The sequence below is a fragment of the Lycium ferocissimum genome, chromosome 1, assembly GCF_029784015.1.
Source record: "Lycium ferocissimum isolate CSIRO_LF1 chromosome 1, AGI_CSIRO_Lferr_CH_V1, whole genome shotgun sequence".
NCBI lineage: Eukaryota > Viridiplantae > Streptophyta > Magnoliopsida > Solanales > Solanaceae > Lycium > Lycium ferocissimum.
In genome coordinates, this window is record NC_081342.1 from 68,200,710 (window position 1) to 68,217,187 (window position 16,478).

The window sequence follows — 16,478 nt, forward strand, 5'->3', positions numbered from 1 at the left end:
ATGTATCGGGACTCACCATCAAGCTACTTTGTGGGGTAGGGGACCAGACTGGTGACTGCCGCAGTGTTGTCCTAAATAAAGTAACTCAAAGTTATAGTACATACTTAACTGAATATTATAATGACCAAATAAAAATTTACACTTTTCCCCCGTGAATTGCGGTCCAAACAAAAAAGCACGGGGGTAAATTGGTCATTACAAAATTAATCAATTCGTCCATTTTTCCTCCACCGGTCCATTTTATCCTCTTTCTCTCTCTAAAAATTCACTCATTCGCACACACTCCTATCCCTTTCTCTCTCTAAAAAAATTAGGGTTTTTTTTTCTTTTTCTTTCCGACCTCCGTTAATGGCTAACATTTCCAAACCCTAATTAACCCCCCTTTCCGTACAAATTGCACATATTCAATTCATATATAACATTATTTACACATATCAATTTCATATGTATATGTGGTGTATTTATTGTCGGCGTTTGATTTGATCCGACCCGACCCGAATAGTTATCGTTGAATGGAGTCGAATAAGGATGAGGGAGCTGCGGCTAAGACGTCGGCTCCGGGGCCGGCGCCGATGGGGAGTGGGAATGCGCCGCCGCCGTTTTTAGTGAAGACGTATGATATGGTGGATGATGAGAGTAGTGATAAGATAGTGTCGTGGAGTTCGACGAATAATAGCTTTGTGGTTTGGGATCCACCGGAGTTTGCTAGGGACTTACTTCCCAAGTATTTTAAGCATAATAACTTCTCCAGCTTTGTCAGGCAGTTGAATACTTATGTATGTATCCCTTTTTCCCTTTTTTACACCTTTATTTTGGATGGTTGTTACATTTCGTTTTGTTAATGTATTCGTATTTTATTGCATTATGGCTGTATTGTATTGTTTTGATGAATTGTAGTATCGTTTTTCGTTGTTACATAAGGAAAAGTACTCTATGGGGGTAGAGCAAAATAGCATGAGGTTTTTGAGTTCTGAGTGCAACTTCTTGTGGTGGGGGGATCGGGATAAGTTGCGGGTGGTAGGTGCGGTTTTTGGGGTGGGGGGAGTGGGAGTGGATGATGAGAGTAGTGATAAGATTGTGTCGTGGAGTTCGATGTATAATAGCTTTGTGGTTTGGGATCCACCAGAGTTTGCTAGGGATCTTCTACCCAAGTAATTTAAGCATAATAACTTCTCCAGCTTTGTGAGGCAGTTGAATACTTATGTATGTATCCCTTTTTGCCTTTTTTACACCTTTGTTTTGGATGGTTGTTACATATTGTTTCATAATGTATCGTAGTTTTTGGATAAATTGTAGTATCGTTTTTCATTGTTACATAAGGAAAAGTACTATACGGGGTAGAGTAAAATAGCATGAGGTTTTTGAATTCTGAGTGCAACTTCGGTGGTAAGGGGGTTGGGGCGGGGGGGATGGGGAGGGGATGATTCGAGTACTGATAAGATTGTGTCGTGGAGTTCGACGATTAATAGCTTTGTGGTTTGGGGGATCCACCGGAGTTTGCTAGGGACCTACTTCCCAAGTATTTTAAGCATAATAACTTCTCCAGCTTTGTCAGGCAGTTGAATACTTATGTATGTATCCCTTTTTCCCTTTTTTTACACCTTAACGTATCGTATTGTATTTTATTGCATTGTCGCTGTGTTGTATTGTTTTGATGAATACAATGTTTGGATAAATTGTATCGTTTTTCGCCCGGGTAGAGCAAAATAGCATGAGGTTTTTGAGTTCTGAGTGCAACTTTGGTGGGGGGGATCGGGATAAGTTGCGGGGTTAGGTGTGGTTTATTGCATTGTCGCTGTATTGTACTCCCTCCAGATAAAAAAAAAAGGGTCCACTTAGCTTTTTTTTCTTGGGTCAAAAAGAGTGTCCACTTATTAAATCAAGAAATAATTAACCTTATTTTTCTAGATTTGCCCCTATTAAGTGTTAGGTGATCAAATCCCAATGCCTATTTAGTTCGAGGTGGTTTAGTCAATTTACACATTTTTTTCTTGGATTGACTAGTTTCTTAAGGGGTGTGTAAATGGCTAAGTGGACTCTTTTTTAGATCCGGAGAGAGTATTGTTGTGATGAATTGTATCGTTTTTCGTTGTTACATAAGGAAAAGTACTCTATGGGGTAGAGAAAAATAGCATGAGGTTTTTGAATTCTGAGTGCAACTTCTGGTGGTAAGGGGATTGGGATAAGTTGCTGGTTTTTTTTTTTTTTTTTTTTTTTTGGGGGGGGGGGGTGGGGGTGGATGATTCGAGTATTGATAAGATTGTGTCGTGGAGTTCGACGATTAATAGCTTTGTGGTTGGGGGGATCCACCGGAGTGTGCTAGGGACCTACTTCCCAAGTACTTTAAGCATAATAATTTACTCCAGCTTTATGAGGCAGTTGAATACTTATGTATGTATGCATTTCTTTCCCTTATGGGTTTTATTCGGTTTGGTGACTTCTTTTTTTATGTGGATATTGAGAATTTGAGCTCAACTAGTTTGTCATTTAGGCATACGTGTTGTAGTTTATTCCGGTAGCTGAAAGATTATAGAGTTAATGGTCAAAAACACGTCTAAACTATCACTTTTTCGCGAGTTTCATACCTCAACTATCAATTAGGGGCGAATTAATGGTTAAAAAATGGGTCACTTGAACACATGATCAACCGACTAAACTCGGTATATTAATCATTAAAATATATCTAATATGAACGGAAGGAACACATGGTCAAACAAGTTTTGGTGGAGCACTGGTTAAGTGCTAGGTTTAATTCCTTAAGGTTTTGGTGGAGCACTGGTTAAGTGCTAGGTTTAATTCCTTAAGGTTGTGGGATCAAACTTGACTAAATGCACTTTTGCGTCTTTTTTTAATTTTTAAAATTTCTAAGCAGCCTGTAATGGTGAACCCATCCTCTTGAAATCCTGAATTCGCCTCTGCTATCAATTGTTCCTTTTGCCTACCTAAGCTATTACTTACTCACTTTGTATTAAAACACACCTCAATGCAGAGTTGTCCAACTATCCATTGTTCCCTTTACCCCTTTTCTGTAAATTCATATAAATCTCCTTTAGAGAATTTATTGGCTTCCTTTTTGTTTATGTATCTAGATGAATTCTTGTGGGTTTGATTTCTGGTTTTAAAGAAAATGTGGGTTTTGGCAGTGGGTTTTTGTTTTACTCGTGTTGGAAACAATGTTCTGTCAAGCAAAAAAATTGGGGTTGATTAATGTTTGTTTGTTTGGTCCAATTTCTGGATCTTTGAATTGCATTTCGGATTTTGGTTTCCATTGCAACTTCTTCTTGTTTACTATCGTTAATGCAGAGGTGTGTTTTAATACGAAAGGAGTGATAGTTTATGTAGGTAAAGGGACAATGGATAGTTGAGTTATGAAACTCGCGATAAAGTGATAGTTTAGGTGTGTTTTTGACCTTTAACTGAAGATTATAACTTCTTGTTTGATGTGGTCTGTTGTTGTTATGGTGATTGCTAAGTATGAATGTTTCAACCATATGAAAGTATTTAATCAAACATTGTGTTGAATTAAAGAATGCTGTTCTGGAGGATCTGTCATTTGTTACTTATAAACAAAGGGACCTGTCTTTGTTTTCTTATGAATATCACGTGGATTGTTCTTGTGCCCTATTTCCTCAATTATCCATTTGAAGACAGACATCTTTGAGTGTTGTGTCTTGCAATATATGTTTTTAATATAGCTTGTGCAATCCAACTTCATGGATTAATTGAGATTCAATTGTTTGCTCTTAACATCGATATAGGATTTAGTTCCCTAAGATAATGAAAATTATTTTTGCTGATAAACAAAAAGATAATGAAAGACTATTACATGAAAGTTGTATTTATCGTGTCCCCATGACTTTGGACTTTGGAATGGTAAGAGTGCAACATGTGGTGTGAATTAGGCACATGTCAAGGGTTGAATCTTGTCGCATACGAACGTCTGGTATTTAAGTAGATAACAGTAGAAGGGCAGGCCCATTATCCACTGAGTTCCTCTTACAGGGTTGACCCTTCGGAATTTCTTGGTTATCAAAAAAAGTTGTGCTTATTGTATCATCAAGTAGATAATCAATCAGGACACATGTATATTTCTTTACCACAATAAAACTGATTTTGTGACTGTCGATATCTGCATCATGTTCGGACAGTTGGTAACTTATGTTGTTATCACTGCCCTTCCAAAGTGAATAGGGGTCTAATATAGTAGTGGTAGCCGCAGGTTGATGCTCTATGATGTCTAAATATCTTTCTCCCAGTGTTTAGGATGGCGAAAGGCGAGGCGTGGCGACAAGGGCTCGCCTCACGCGGCATGGTGAGGCGTGGCGAGGCAAGCGCCTTTTAGAAGCGAGGCAAGAATTAACACAAAAAATTAAAATATTAAATATGCATATATAAATACCCAAAAACTCAAATACTCAACAAAATCCTTGCAAATATTTCAATTGAAATCTGTTTATATAACAATAAAAGGCAAAAATTCATATAACTTTAATAAATATCAATACAAAAATGAAGAAAAAAAATAAAACTGAATTGGGTCACCGGCCGGCTGCCGGAATGTCAGATCTGCCTGAAAAAGGCTAATCTGCTGCCGGAAAAAGTCAGCCACGCCGGAAAGAAAGAAGAAAGAAAAGAAAGAAGGAAAAAGAAGAAGAAGAAGCCCTACCTGCAAGTTTGCTCTCTGTATTCTGATGGAAACAAAACGCAGCTGCTGATGGAAAAAAGATGGAAACCCTAGGTAAATAATATTTTGCTCTCTTTATTCTGTTTTGTTTTAAAGTCGGCCACCTTTTTTTTTTAAAAAAAAATAAAAAATCAAAAGGCTAGCCTCGCCTTTTAGAAAACGCCACGCCTTGGCTGTCCCTGGCGAGGAAGGCTCGCCTTGCCACACCTCACGCCAAAAGGCGTAAGGCGAGCGCCTTTCTAAACACTGTTTCTCCCTAGTGCACCTCAAGGCTTGATCTGAATTGGGCTAAAGTTTATTGATTAATAAGGTTCCTGACCTTGTTTCCCGTTCTTTCTACATGGAAAAAGTTGTTGTGTTGCCTTTTAGGATTTAAAGGTTGTGAAAGGTGATTGATTACTTGTGTAGAGAGTTTTTGGGGGAAGGGAGGGGGGGGGAGGTGTAGGGAGGATGAGTTTGTCTAGCATATACATGGAACTTTTGTTCTATAGCAGTAATTCTCTTTCAATATGCCGATGTGAGTCATCAAAGTTTGGAGGAGCTAAATAGACAATTTCGGAAACACACTGGGTATGCTGTTGTATTCAGATGTTTTCTATATCATAGAACAAAAAAGGTTATCGTCCTAGTACTTTTGTGTCTCTCTAGACTGCTTGGTTCACCTCTAACTTTTACAACGTAAATATGAGATTCCATTAGATTGTATGGTGAGTGGTCTAGGTTAAGACTTTTTGCAGTTAGACTTCAAGCTTCTATAGGTGCCCTTTCATCCATGGTTCTCTTCTTAATCTTTCAATGCTCTTGTTCTTACCCTTAGCATTCATATCTTAGATGTTTGTGTCTTGTGATGGAGGTATTTACCTGGGATGAACCTTTATGGGGGGAGGAAATGAATTCTTACTGGTGGAGAGTGAAGCTAGAGATTTTGTAATTTATACTTATAAAAAAAAAAGAAGAGATTTTGTAGTTTATCTGCTCATTCCTGTTGTCACGAAAGAGAGAGCCTTTGCATATTAGCATGGACTTCTTGATGAGAATGTGAAATCTTAAATCGCTCAATCGTTTCTCTTAACTTCCGTTTCTCTCAAATTCTTCTTTTGGAATTTTACAGTTAGTTGGAGGAACCTATCATGAAGCATCTAAACTGATGCTATCACATGCAGATCTCTCCGGGAAAGGAAGTCTGAGCAAATTTAAATAAAATTTGTGTGGTTAATCTTTCAATCTCCAACTTCTGTATTGAGTAAATGATACAAAGAGGGAGAAAACATAATAGGGCTCTTTAATTGAAAATGTGTGACTTTTGGGTTGAAAATTTACTCAAGGGACTTGTTACTCTGTGTTTCGTGGTGCTGATTATCATCATCTGGACAGAAAGGTCTTTCTTGTCCAGCTCTCCTGCACACGCTTGTGTGGAAGATGCTTTTTTAGTTGGTTGGATGATTTTAATTTGTTGTCATTCCTTATGTGCCCTATAAACACTCCATTTTTACCCGCTTCTTTTCAAGTTACGTTATTTTTATGTTTAAATTTGACTTATGCAAAAACGAAAGGAACTATTTTCAAATATGATGGAAAATAAAAAAAAAATTGTGGAAAGACATTCTAATTTAGTTTGGGTACAATTTTGAGTACTTCCAAAACTTCATTCGAGATGAAGCAAAGAAAAGTTAGTGTCTATATTTGTATAAAAATATATTAAAAAAAGATTCTATAAAAAAGGATTTGAAAGAGGATTATCTTGAAAAATACACCATTTTAGTGGCGGATATAAAATTTATTTTCCATTTTCTTTTTCTCTTTCTTCCTTTCATTCTTTTCTTTTAGTCACCTTTCCCATCTCTTTACCGTGATTCCTTGTTTTTACCAATTGTATTTATTATTTCCCCCTTTCTTTTTTTTTGTTCAAGGACCCCTCAGATCTTCCATCGTGTCCATTTTTTTTTTTTAAAGTGAAATCTTCCTTCATGTCCCTATCACCTTTTTGTCCTCCCGAGACATTTTACCCCCTCTCAAGAAATACTCCTTTCACTGTCACGTCTTTGTTACATTTTTGTCTCCTCAATGCTTTCTCCTCTTCTCAAGAAATCTTCCTTTCACCATTGCATCTTTATCATCTTTTTGTCACCTTTTCCCGAGACCTACTTCTTCCTCTTCTCAAGAATTCTTCGTTCGGTCACATATTTATCACATTTATATCACAATAAGCGGAGAATGAAATAGTTTAGGTTAAGAGTTGAGTATTGGTTATTTCTTTAACATTTGTTCTTCAATGAATTAAGAAAAACCATTGAGGAAGAAGAGCTTCTACCACAGCTCCTATAGTCATTCCAAAGAGATGGAAAACGAGTCTTAGGAAGACAAAAATATGACAAAAAGAGGAGATTAAGCTTAGGAGGTTCATTTGATCCAAAGGAAAAGTGTCAATCAGCCATTGATCCCCATGTGAAACACAGTTATCTATCTCTGAGTTAAGCCATCCATAGAAAAGAAATTACTATACAAAAAAAAAAAAAAAAAAAAAAAAGAGAGAGAGAGAACAAAATTCTGATATATTACAACCCACTTTAAAATAGGAGAAAACAAATGAACAACTGAAATGAGGATGAACCAAATATTATTTCACATACGTAATGAATAATCAAAAGTCTGTCACGAGTTGAACTGGAGAGTGCGTTTGGCATATGTCATCACTCATCACTGGTTTATAATCATAAATATATATAGTGTTTTTATTGGAGATGATCACATAGTATCACAAATAGACAAAAAAATAAAATAAAGAAATCATGGAAAACATCTAAACACGAACTGGACCATAGTTTGTTGTAAATTCCTAGTCAGACCAAATGAGGGCTGCGGCGCGGTGAAGCTGGATTTCACTGGTTTTCAACTCTCAGAATTTTGAATTTGGATCTCTCGGTTTTCTTTGAGGTTATGGACAGAAGCTCTTTGTAGAACTAGGGTGTGGCTATAGACCTCTTTTGGTGCGACTATGGGAGTTGTGGTAGATTTCAGTGCGCAGCTCTTCCTCTTCCATGGTTGTTCTTAGCTAATTGCAAGAAGAGCAAAGGTTATTTGAAGCTATTTCATTCCCTCTCTTCTTGTGATATAAAGGTGATATAGATGGGAGGTGAAATGAAGAATACTTGAGAAGAAAAAAGAGTCCCGGGAAGTGGGAACAATAAAAAAAGAGTCACAGAGGTGACAAAAAGGTGATAGAGATGTGATGATGAAAAGAAGAGTTATTGATAAGAGGAAGCTTTCCGAGGACAAAAAGGTGACGAGAGATAGGAGATTTTCGAAAAAAAAGTGAAAAGGAAGTCTTGAAAAGATTATAAGCTGATAAGAGATGTGATGGAAGATGAGATGTGTTTTTGGGGAGAGCGAAAGAAGTCTTGGAAGGAGAAAAAGGTGGTAAAAATGTGATTGGAAGTTATGAAAGGTTCTTGGAAAGCCAAAGAAAGAGTGGAAAGGACACGGGTTATTGGCAGAAATAAAGGTTCACGGTGGAGAGACGGAAAAAGTGACAAGAGGTAGAGATAGAAAGGAAGAAAGAAATGGAAATGAGAAGAAGGAAAGAGTGATTTTTTATGAATTTGCCACTTCATTGGTTTGTTTGAAAATAATCCCTTTGAATCTATTTTCTTGACAATATGTATGCATTATTTTTTTTTTCCAAATACATTTTTAGGACGTACTAAAGTTTTTAGTCAAACGAAGTTGGAAATATCTTTCAGCAAATACCGTTTTGATTTTCCTTCACAAAAGATCTAAACTTATCTAAGCTTGAGGAAGATATTTTCTCTCTTTTTCGCATAAGATGAAGTGAAACAAAATGGTAATTCCATATTGTTAATTCTCAATCGTTTTAGCCTTGAATGCTAGTGCTTTGGCTCATTGGTAAAGGTAGTAAAGCGCGGGATGTGGATAGGCGCACGTCACGTCTTTGAAACATAATAGTGGGCTGCTGTTACTGGATCTCTATCTGTTCTGGTTGTAGAAGACCATCTTTATTGTCTCTCTGCTGCATTTGTGTATACATCTGTGCCTTCTGTAATAGTAATGTGCTATGGTTGAGTATCAGTTGGACGTGGAGACACATCCATTATTTTGCCTTTTCTTCATGTTTTGTATTCCAGGGGTGAATATTCTCATGTGTTTTATAGGAAGTTATGTGTGTATGTAGGGTCACATATATGTACTTTATGTGTAAATCGGAGTAGGTAAATGAGGTTGAGCCCCTATTACAGTTCTTAAACTTTTGTATAGCCTAGATTGAGTGCTCCTCCGCCTCTTTTTTACTTTTCTTTCTCTCTTGTCTTCTTTTCGAGGTAATCTGCACCATCTGAGCGCTGTTCTGACAGTAATACTTACAGTTTTACAATCCCCCCACAAAAAGTGTATTTTTCTGTAAAAGAATTTGCATGGGTTTTGCTAACCATGAGGTACATGCGGAGCAGTTACAATGCATTGGACATGATTTCACTTTTTGATTGTTGTTAAATCCGTATCAGAATGATTTCTTTTTCTTGAACTCTGGGAGGAGCATCGTTAGGATCATTTGAGACCTATTTGTATTCCTGGTGGTGGGGTGGTTTCTGAAACAGTTCTCATTAGTTTTTCTGATAAAGTACCTAATTTTTGTACTGATTTTCAAGTCATGCTAATTTTCCACCGAAAAGCTTATGGAAACGTAGTTATTCCGTTGAGTGTGGGTGGAGATTTGAATTGTTTATTGATTTCTTTTTATTTGCGAAGGAAACCTGACGAGTGATCTTGATGACAAACCAAGCAATTTGGTAAACTCTTTTGTTGATTAATTACCTTTAATTTGAAATATTGGCCCAATGATCTTTGTGCTGCTTATCGAACTCCTACTCATGCCTTTTAACTACTCTCTTTTTGGGGTTTTTGTGGACATACAGGGTTTTAGAAAGGTTGATCCAGACCGCTGGGAATTTGCTAACGAGGGATTCTTAAGAGGTCAGAAGCACCTGCTTAAAAGTATAAGTCGACGTAAACCTGCTCATGGACATACTCAACAGCAGCAGCAGCAGCCACCTGGACAGAGTGCGTCTGTTGGGGCTTGTGTCGAGGTTGGAAAATTTGGGCTTGAAGAGGAGGTTGAGAGGCTGAAAAGGGACAAGAACGTGCTTATGCAAGAGCTGGTTAGGCTCAGACAACAACAGCAAACCACCGACAATCAGTTGCAAGGGATGGTGCAGCGCCTTCAGGGTATGGAGCAGCGACAACAACAAATGATGTCTTTCCTGGCAAAAGCTGTTAACAGCCCTGGATTCTTGGCACAGTTTGTACAGCAGCAAAATGAGAGTAATAGGCGCGTAGCTGAAGGCAGCAAGAAAAGGAGGATAAAACAAGACACTGAATCACAGGATCACTCCGTTACCCCTGCGGATGGACAGATTGTGAAGTACCAACCTGTGATGAATGAGGCAGCAAAGGCAATGCTCAGGGAGCTTTCAAAACTAGATTCTTCTCCTAGATTAGAGAACTTCAGCAACAGTCCTGAAAGTTTCCTGATTGGTGACGGTTCACCACAATCTAATGAATCTTCCGCTCATCTTTCAGGAGTCACTCTTCAGGAAGTCGCACCAACTTCTGGCCAGCCCTTGCTGAATACAGCTTCAGCAATTACTGGTCAAAGTTTGTCACCTGCCATTTCTGAGATCCAGTCATCTTGTCTTGGCGCATCTTCTGAAATCGCCAATAATCAATTCCCAGACTTAAGCTCGTTGGTAGGAGCTCAAGATTTGCCTCCTGGTTCACTTTCTGCATCAGATATAATTATGCCCGAGCTGTCACAGTTGCAGGAAATTTTGCCCGAAAACAATATAGATATTATTGGATCTGAGATGGAGCATGATTCTTTCATGGATGCCTCAGTTGGAGTGAATGGAAAAATGCCACTAGACATTGATAGTTTCTCTCCTGATCCTCATATCGAGTGGCAGACTGGTTTGCTGGACGATATACAAGAGCTTCCTAGTGTCGGTGACCCCTTTTGGGAGAAGTTCCTACAAAGCCCTTCCCCTGGAGAGACAGACGAGATGGACCCCGCTGCGATGGATGATATTTCCAAGACAAGTGAAACCAAGCCACAAGAAAACGGATGGGACAAAACTCAGAACATGGAACAGCTTACTGAACAAATGGGGTTACTAACATCAAACAAAAAGGTATGATCTGATCGCCAAATGAAATGTATACGAGGTATATTTGTTAATTATGGTAGTTTCTTGACTCTAGTGGGGGTTACATTTGGGGACCTTTTAGCTTCTAGTTTCCCCATAGTTATGTCTGGTTCAACTTCTCCTCTCTTGTTCCTGAATGAAACTGAATGTATCTACCGTTTTTGTTGAATCACTGAAACATGTTTCTTTCCCCACTTCACCCTTCTATACATATATACACATACGTATAAGATGTCAATTTTTGTGCATGCACCTGTTGTTTCTACGCATAAGCTTTATGGTCTTTACTTGTTATCAAATTGTTATAAGCAGATATTGAATATTGCAAATCGACTTTAAAGCAGAAGCAAACCTCAACTTGTAGGTGATGACTTTGTAGTAAAATTTTATGTGCATCAATGTACTTTGGTACAAATTTTTACTAGAGGTAGACTCAATCACAAGTCAACTTTAATAATATTGTTTGGACAATAAGGTCACTTGGTATTCTTGATTTAGTTATCGATTCTTTACTCTATTTTTTTAATGATCGAGAAATCTGTCTATACCTACCCCTAGGAGATAATGGGCATGACACGCTTAGTTAGCACGGTTCGGACTTAAAAGTCACATGTCCCTCAACCTTTTCCACTCTAAAGGTTTGGCTAATTCTTAAGAGTAAGGTGATAAATGGTTATAAACTACGTTTGTATTACAAGTCCAATTTTGACAATTAAAAATATGTTAAAAGTTGCTTGAAAATATCACAGTCAAGGGGAAAAATATCAGTAAGTGAGGAACGCAATCTAACCTTATAAAAGTCGTGCAAATATGCTAATATTCGACGGTTTGCAATTACTTAAAAAGTCCTCATCATATTTCAATTTTCTAATATCAACATGATGAAAAAAAGGGCAAACGAGTAAATGGTGTTTTTCATATTTTGCAATCACTTATTAGATCTGCATATATTTATTTATTTTAATTGCATGCTAAGTCTCAAAATTATTAAGATGGTTAAACATTTCAGCAAATTCAACATTCTACCACTATTCTATGCACAATATCACCATTGCCATTACCACCGACCATTTCCATCACACAATTATCATTACCATCGGCAAAAATTGTCAGCCACCATGATCCACCACCTTAACTACCAACCACCTCCTCTACCACCTGTTATCATCACGGACTACTTCTATCACCAATCACCTTCATTGCTGGAGTAAAATATTTTATTCATGAACTCAATAAATCTCTAAACGGCCTTTACAATCCCTATAGTATGTATGTGGTTTGCCATTGTTTTCATGTATTTTCAATAACACCTAGTATTTGATTTTAAATTATGCCAACTTTTATAGCATGGAAAAAATACATTGAAGTAAAGGAGTGAAAGAAACAATGACGAAAAGCATTATTTCCCTGTCATTATCTGAAACTTGAGGTGACACAGTGGATTGATGGATCCCACGAAAAAGAAGAAAAAGCGGAAGCGAAGCAGTCTTTTATCTGATATAAATTAATTTTAAAAATTGATTACAAGTTAAATGGCAATGCCCAAATAAAGCATGTTGTGAAGTGTTTAGAGAAAATTTCATAAATATCTACAGTTTAGAGCGTAGTTATGAAAAGTAGCTACAATTTGCGTATTTACAAAATGTGGCTACATTTGTTATATTAGCAGAAGAACAGTATGTACCTGTATCAATTTAGCTATATCAACGCATATTGTATCAGCTGAAAATTAGGCGAAAGAGTTGTATCAGCGTTGTTAGCTACGTTCCGTAAATACAGTAGCTATGTTTCGTAATTTTTTAAAACTAAAGCTACATTTTGTCAATACAGTCTAAATGTTTGTCTTTCCCAATTTTTTACCATATTGACCAGTATATATATTCACAACAACTAAATTGGGCCTGTGTCAATTGGGCCACTATTTGTATCTTTAGTCTCATTATGCGGGCTAACATCATGTGCCACTTAAATAATTGAATTCTCAAAAAAATTCACTCATTCGGGGAAAACAATATGGGAAATCTGCATAGTGTAGAGAACATTAGGCCTTATTTACATTTAGTAGCTACACTTTGCCCAAATTACATCTCATAGCTAAATCTTGTATGTCAATTACACAAGGTAATTAAAAGATAAGTAAAATTATATTGTATTTAGAATTAAAAACTATTTTCTCTCTATTCTCTCACAATCTCCTCCCATTTTCCTTCATTTTCTCTCTCCTCCATCACCTCTCTCTCTAAGCCGTCTTCTTCTGCTCCGACAACACCACCGCCAGCGGAACTCCAACAGCACCCACTAGATCTGCCACCACGCCCTCCATCTCCAACCACCACGAAATTACCAACCCGACCATCCCTCCTTTTGTTTGGTTTTCGCCAGATCTAGTGGTGGTTGAGGCGGCGGCAGTGAAGCTCCGGATCATCGGAGTATTTGTATTCATTAATTTTGAGTTTTTTGGTTAGTTTTTTAGATTGTATTCATTTTATTGTTTTGTATTCAGTTTTTTTGAGTGTTTTTGTTAATTTTTAGTGTATCTATATTTTTATGTATTCAATTTTTAGCATATTACTTGCTGCCTTCACTAAAAAAAATTTTGTATGCACCAAGTTGAATACAATATTTTTTGTATTTATGTTGTTTGAATACCACTGATTTTTAAATACAATAAAATGAATGAATACAATTGAGTTGAATACATTTGACATGAATACAGCTGAGTTGAATACATATGACTTGAATACAGTGAAAAGAATTTTTGAAAATTTTTTATTCGCTGTATTCATGAATACAACATAGGCGTTTTATGAATACAATGAGCCATTTTTTGAATACAATGAGGAAACAAAATAGCTACACAATGTGAATATTGAAACTGTAGCTATGACAAATTTTAAACCCCCAAAGTGTAGTCATTTATGTAAAATTCCCAAACAATATATCAAGGTATTTTTAAAAAGTTTGAGAAAATTATGATCAAAGAAAAAAAAAAAATTGACACCCAATATAGTAATGCCTTCACATGATTTAAAAAGATAAAAGTACTACTATTTTGCTATCTTAAATTTGGGTCCAAGCTTCACACGGACCTCTTACAACTAGTACATAATAGGGAAAATAACACTCTTTGTCTATTTGGAGAAAATATTTACTCGAAATGGCTCAAATTTATTACTCGAAATGACCCTTTTATACATTATTATACAAGGTTTACACATTGTCTGCAGTAAGAATATAATGTTGTATATCGTGTTTATAAACACTGTTGCAAAAAAAAAAAAAGTTGTTGGCTATGTGGATGTAAATTAAAAATATAGCTACATGGATGTATTATTTTATGTTGGATTGTATATTGTTGAAATTATTATAGAAAAATTTACATGGCATAGCTAACTCTAAGATGTAGTTATGGTTAATAACTATTATTTAAGTTAATTACATTTCATAGCTATATGCAGTTGTATATATGTACTTGAATGTATATGGTTTATGACGTGTGTCAAGCTGAATTCAATTATATGTGTATATATATACATATGTATATGGCTGAATATATGCTGAGCAGTGTATTCAAATACATTCATATACACTCAAATACACGCGGGGATACCTAAAACCTAGCTACGAATTCTACTGGAAAGTGTATTCAACTACACTCAGATACATGCGAATACACCTACAAACCAACTATGAAATGTAAATATACAATACATAGCTACGGGTTGTTAACAACTCTAATTATATAGGCGCAATTTGCACGATTGCCCTTGTTGGGGGATGGTCTTTAGTTTTTTCCCCTCAAATTGCTGGTCTTTAATTTTTTTCCTTAGCCTAAAATATCCCGAGGTTCTGGATTCGAACCCTGGCTTAGTCATAAAAATAAAACAAATTCACAAGTTAAGGCTTTGCAAAAAGTTCTACCTTATGCGACAGACTTTGCCTTAACTTAAAGTCTGCCGGAGAGGGCAGAACATTGCCTTATAAAACAAACTTTTTAGTTTGCCTTTAAGGAAAAATTCCGTCTTATTAGGCATACTTTTAGTTATGCCATAACTAAAAGTCTGCCTCATAAAGCGGAACTTTTCCTTAAAGCATAACTAAAACTTTGCCTTATAAGGTAAAGTCTATGCCTTAAGGAAAAGCTCTGCAGCATGAGACAAACTTTAAGTTATGCCTTGCGGCAAAGTATGCCGCATAAGGCAGAACTTTTTGCAAAGTCTTGTTTTGCATTTTTTTTTTTTGATTCAGCGAGGGCTCGAACCCAAAACCTTAAGGTTTTTTTGGCCATCTTTTCAAGCGAAGGGCAAAATCTAAAGACCAGCAATTTGAGAGACAAAATTTAAAGAAGAAGGTCAATCCGCTCAAAAAAATGATTATATATCATTTCTGTAGGTTTGCCATTATAGCTAAATTGGGCCTGTGTCAGTTGGGCCACTATTTGTATCTGCTGCACCCAGTCTTATTACGTGGGCTAACATCAGGTGCCTCTTGCACATTGGGATAAAATAATATTTATAAATTTATTACCCCCTGTTTGGATGGTGGTTTTCCGTGGTTCATTAATGTATGGTTTTCTATGAAACCATATTTATTTCCATTGTTCTTAAAATTACGTGATATGATATTGTAAATTCGTGGTAATCCCATGGTTAAATAACCATGAAAAACCTCAATTTCTGTAACCACGGATTTGGTGGTTTTTCCGTGGTTACGTATTTCATTTACCCATTATACCCCCACTTATTATTTAAAGTTCCTATTTTATCCTTTACCCTAGTTTTATTAATATATAAATTACTACGTTCAATTTTGCCTCCAACTCCTTTTTAACGTGAGCAGTGGTCTGTTCCTCCATTGGTGAACCTCCATTGGTGAACTCCTTCTGTGGCGAAAATCAATAATGCTATTCTCATTATTGATACTTCTCATTTTAAGTTCTGTTGTTGAATATGAGGTTTAGGATTAAATGTAGAGATATATACAAGGCAATGCTCTAACAGATCATCACATCGATGGAATGGTAGAGTCAAATATGCTAATCATATGGGACTTATTTCAGGTAAAATCTATTAGGTATCTAATATCTTATGCTCTGTACATTCATGAAAGTAACCTACTAGATAATAACGGTCTAGGAATGCAAAATCAACAAAATGAAGCAGAACTGAAAGTTCCCATCTATTTGTGGATGGAACTTAGTGCAGCAGCCAACTTAAGTAATCGAGACGATATAAAAACATCTTAATGATATAAATATTCTCAAGCAACTTTGTGATTTGGTTTTTTTAAACTAAAAGAGTCAAACTAAAAAAGAAGAGATAAACACAGTTATTATTCTATCTTTTACTTGGGTTATCCTAGTATTTATTGATATTTTAAATAGTTATATTAGCTAAGGGTATTTTAGTAAACTTTCATGTTAACAGTCAAACCAAACAATAAAAATATTATTAAATCACAATAAACGATAAAGTCTATCCAAACATAGTGTTCATTAATACAGTACAATACAATACAACACTATACTGTACCATACCATACCATACATTAATGAACCAGGGGAAAGAGTGTTTTTAGGA

At 36.3% G+C, this 16,478-nt stretch overlaps 1 protein-coding gene across 1 annotated transcript; it reads left to right on the top strand.

Annotated features, from left to right (window-relative positions):
• The first annotated feature begins 226 nt into the window (after positions 1–226).
• LOC132058457 (heat shock factor protein HSF8-like) lies at positions 227–11,061 on the top strand. Its single transcript, XM_059450954.1, has 2 exons — positions 227–776; positions 9,613–11,061. Exons 1-2 carry the CDS (start codon positions 513–515, stop codon positions 10,888–10,890), a joined length of 1,542 nt encoding a protein of 513 aa, XP_059306937.1. The 5' UTR covers positions 227–512; the 3' UTR covers positions 10,891–11,061.
• The last annotated feature ends 5,417 nt before the right edge of the window (positions 11,062–16,478 follow it).

Bases quoted from the DNA above. Each gene is read 5' to 3' on its own strand.
- LOC132058457 (XM_059450954.1), top strand. From the start codon at position 513: ATGGAGTCGAATAAGGATGAGGGAGCTGCGGCTAAGACGTCGGCTCCG. The intron at 777-9,612 runs GTATGTATCCCT...GTGGACATACAG, and splicing joins TCAGGCAGTTGAATACTTAT to GGTTTTAGAAAGGTTGATCC.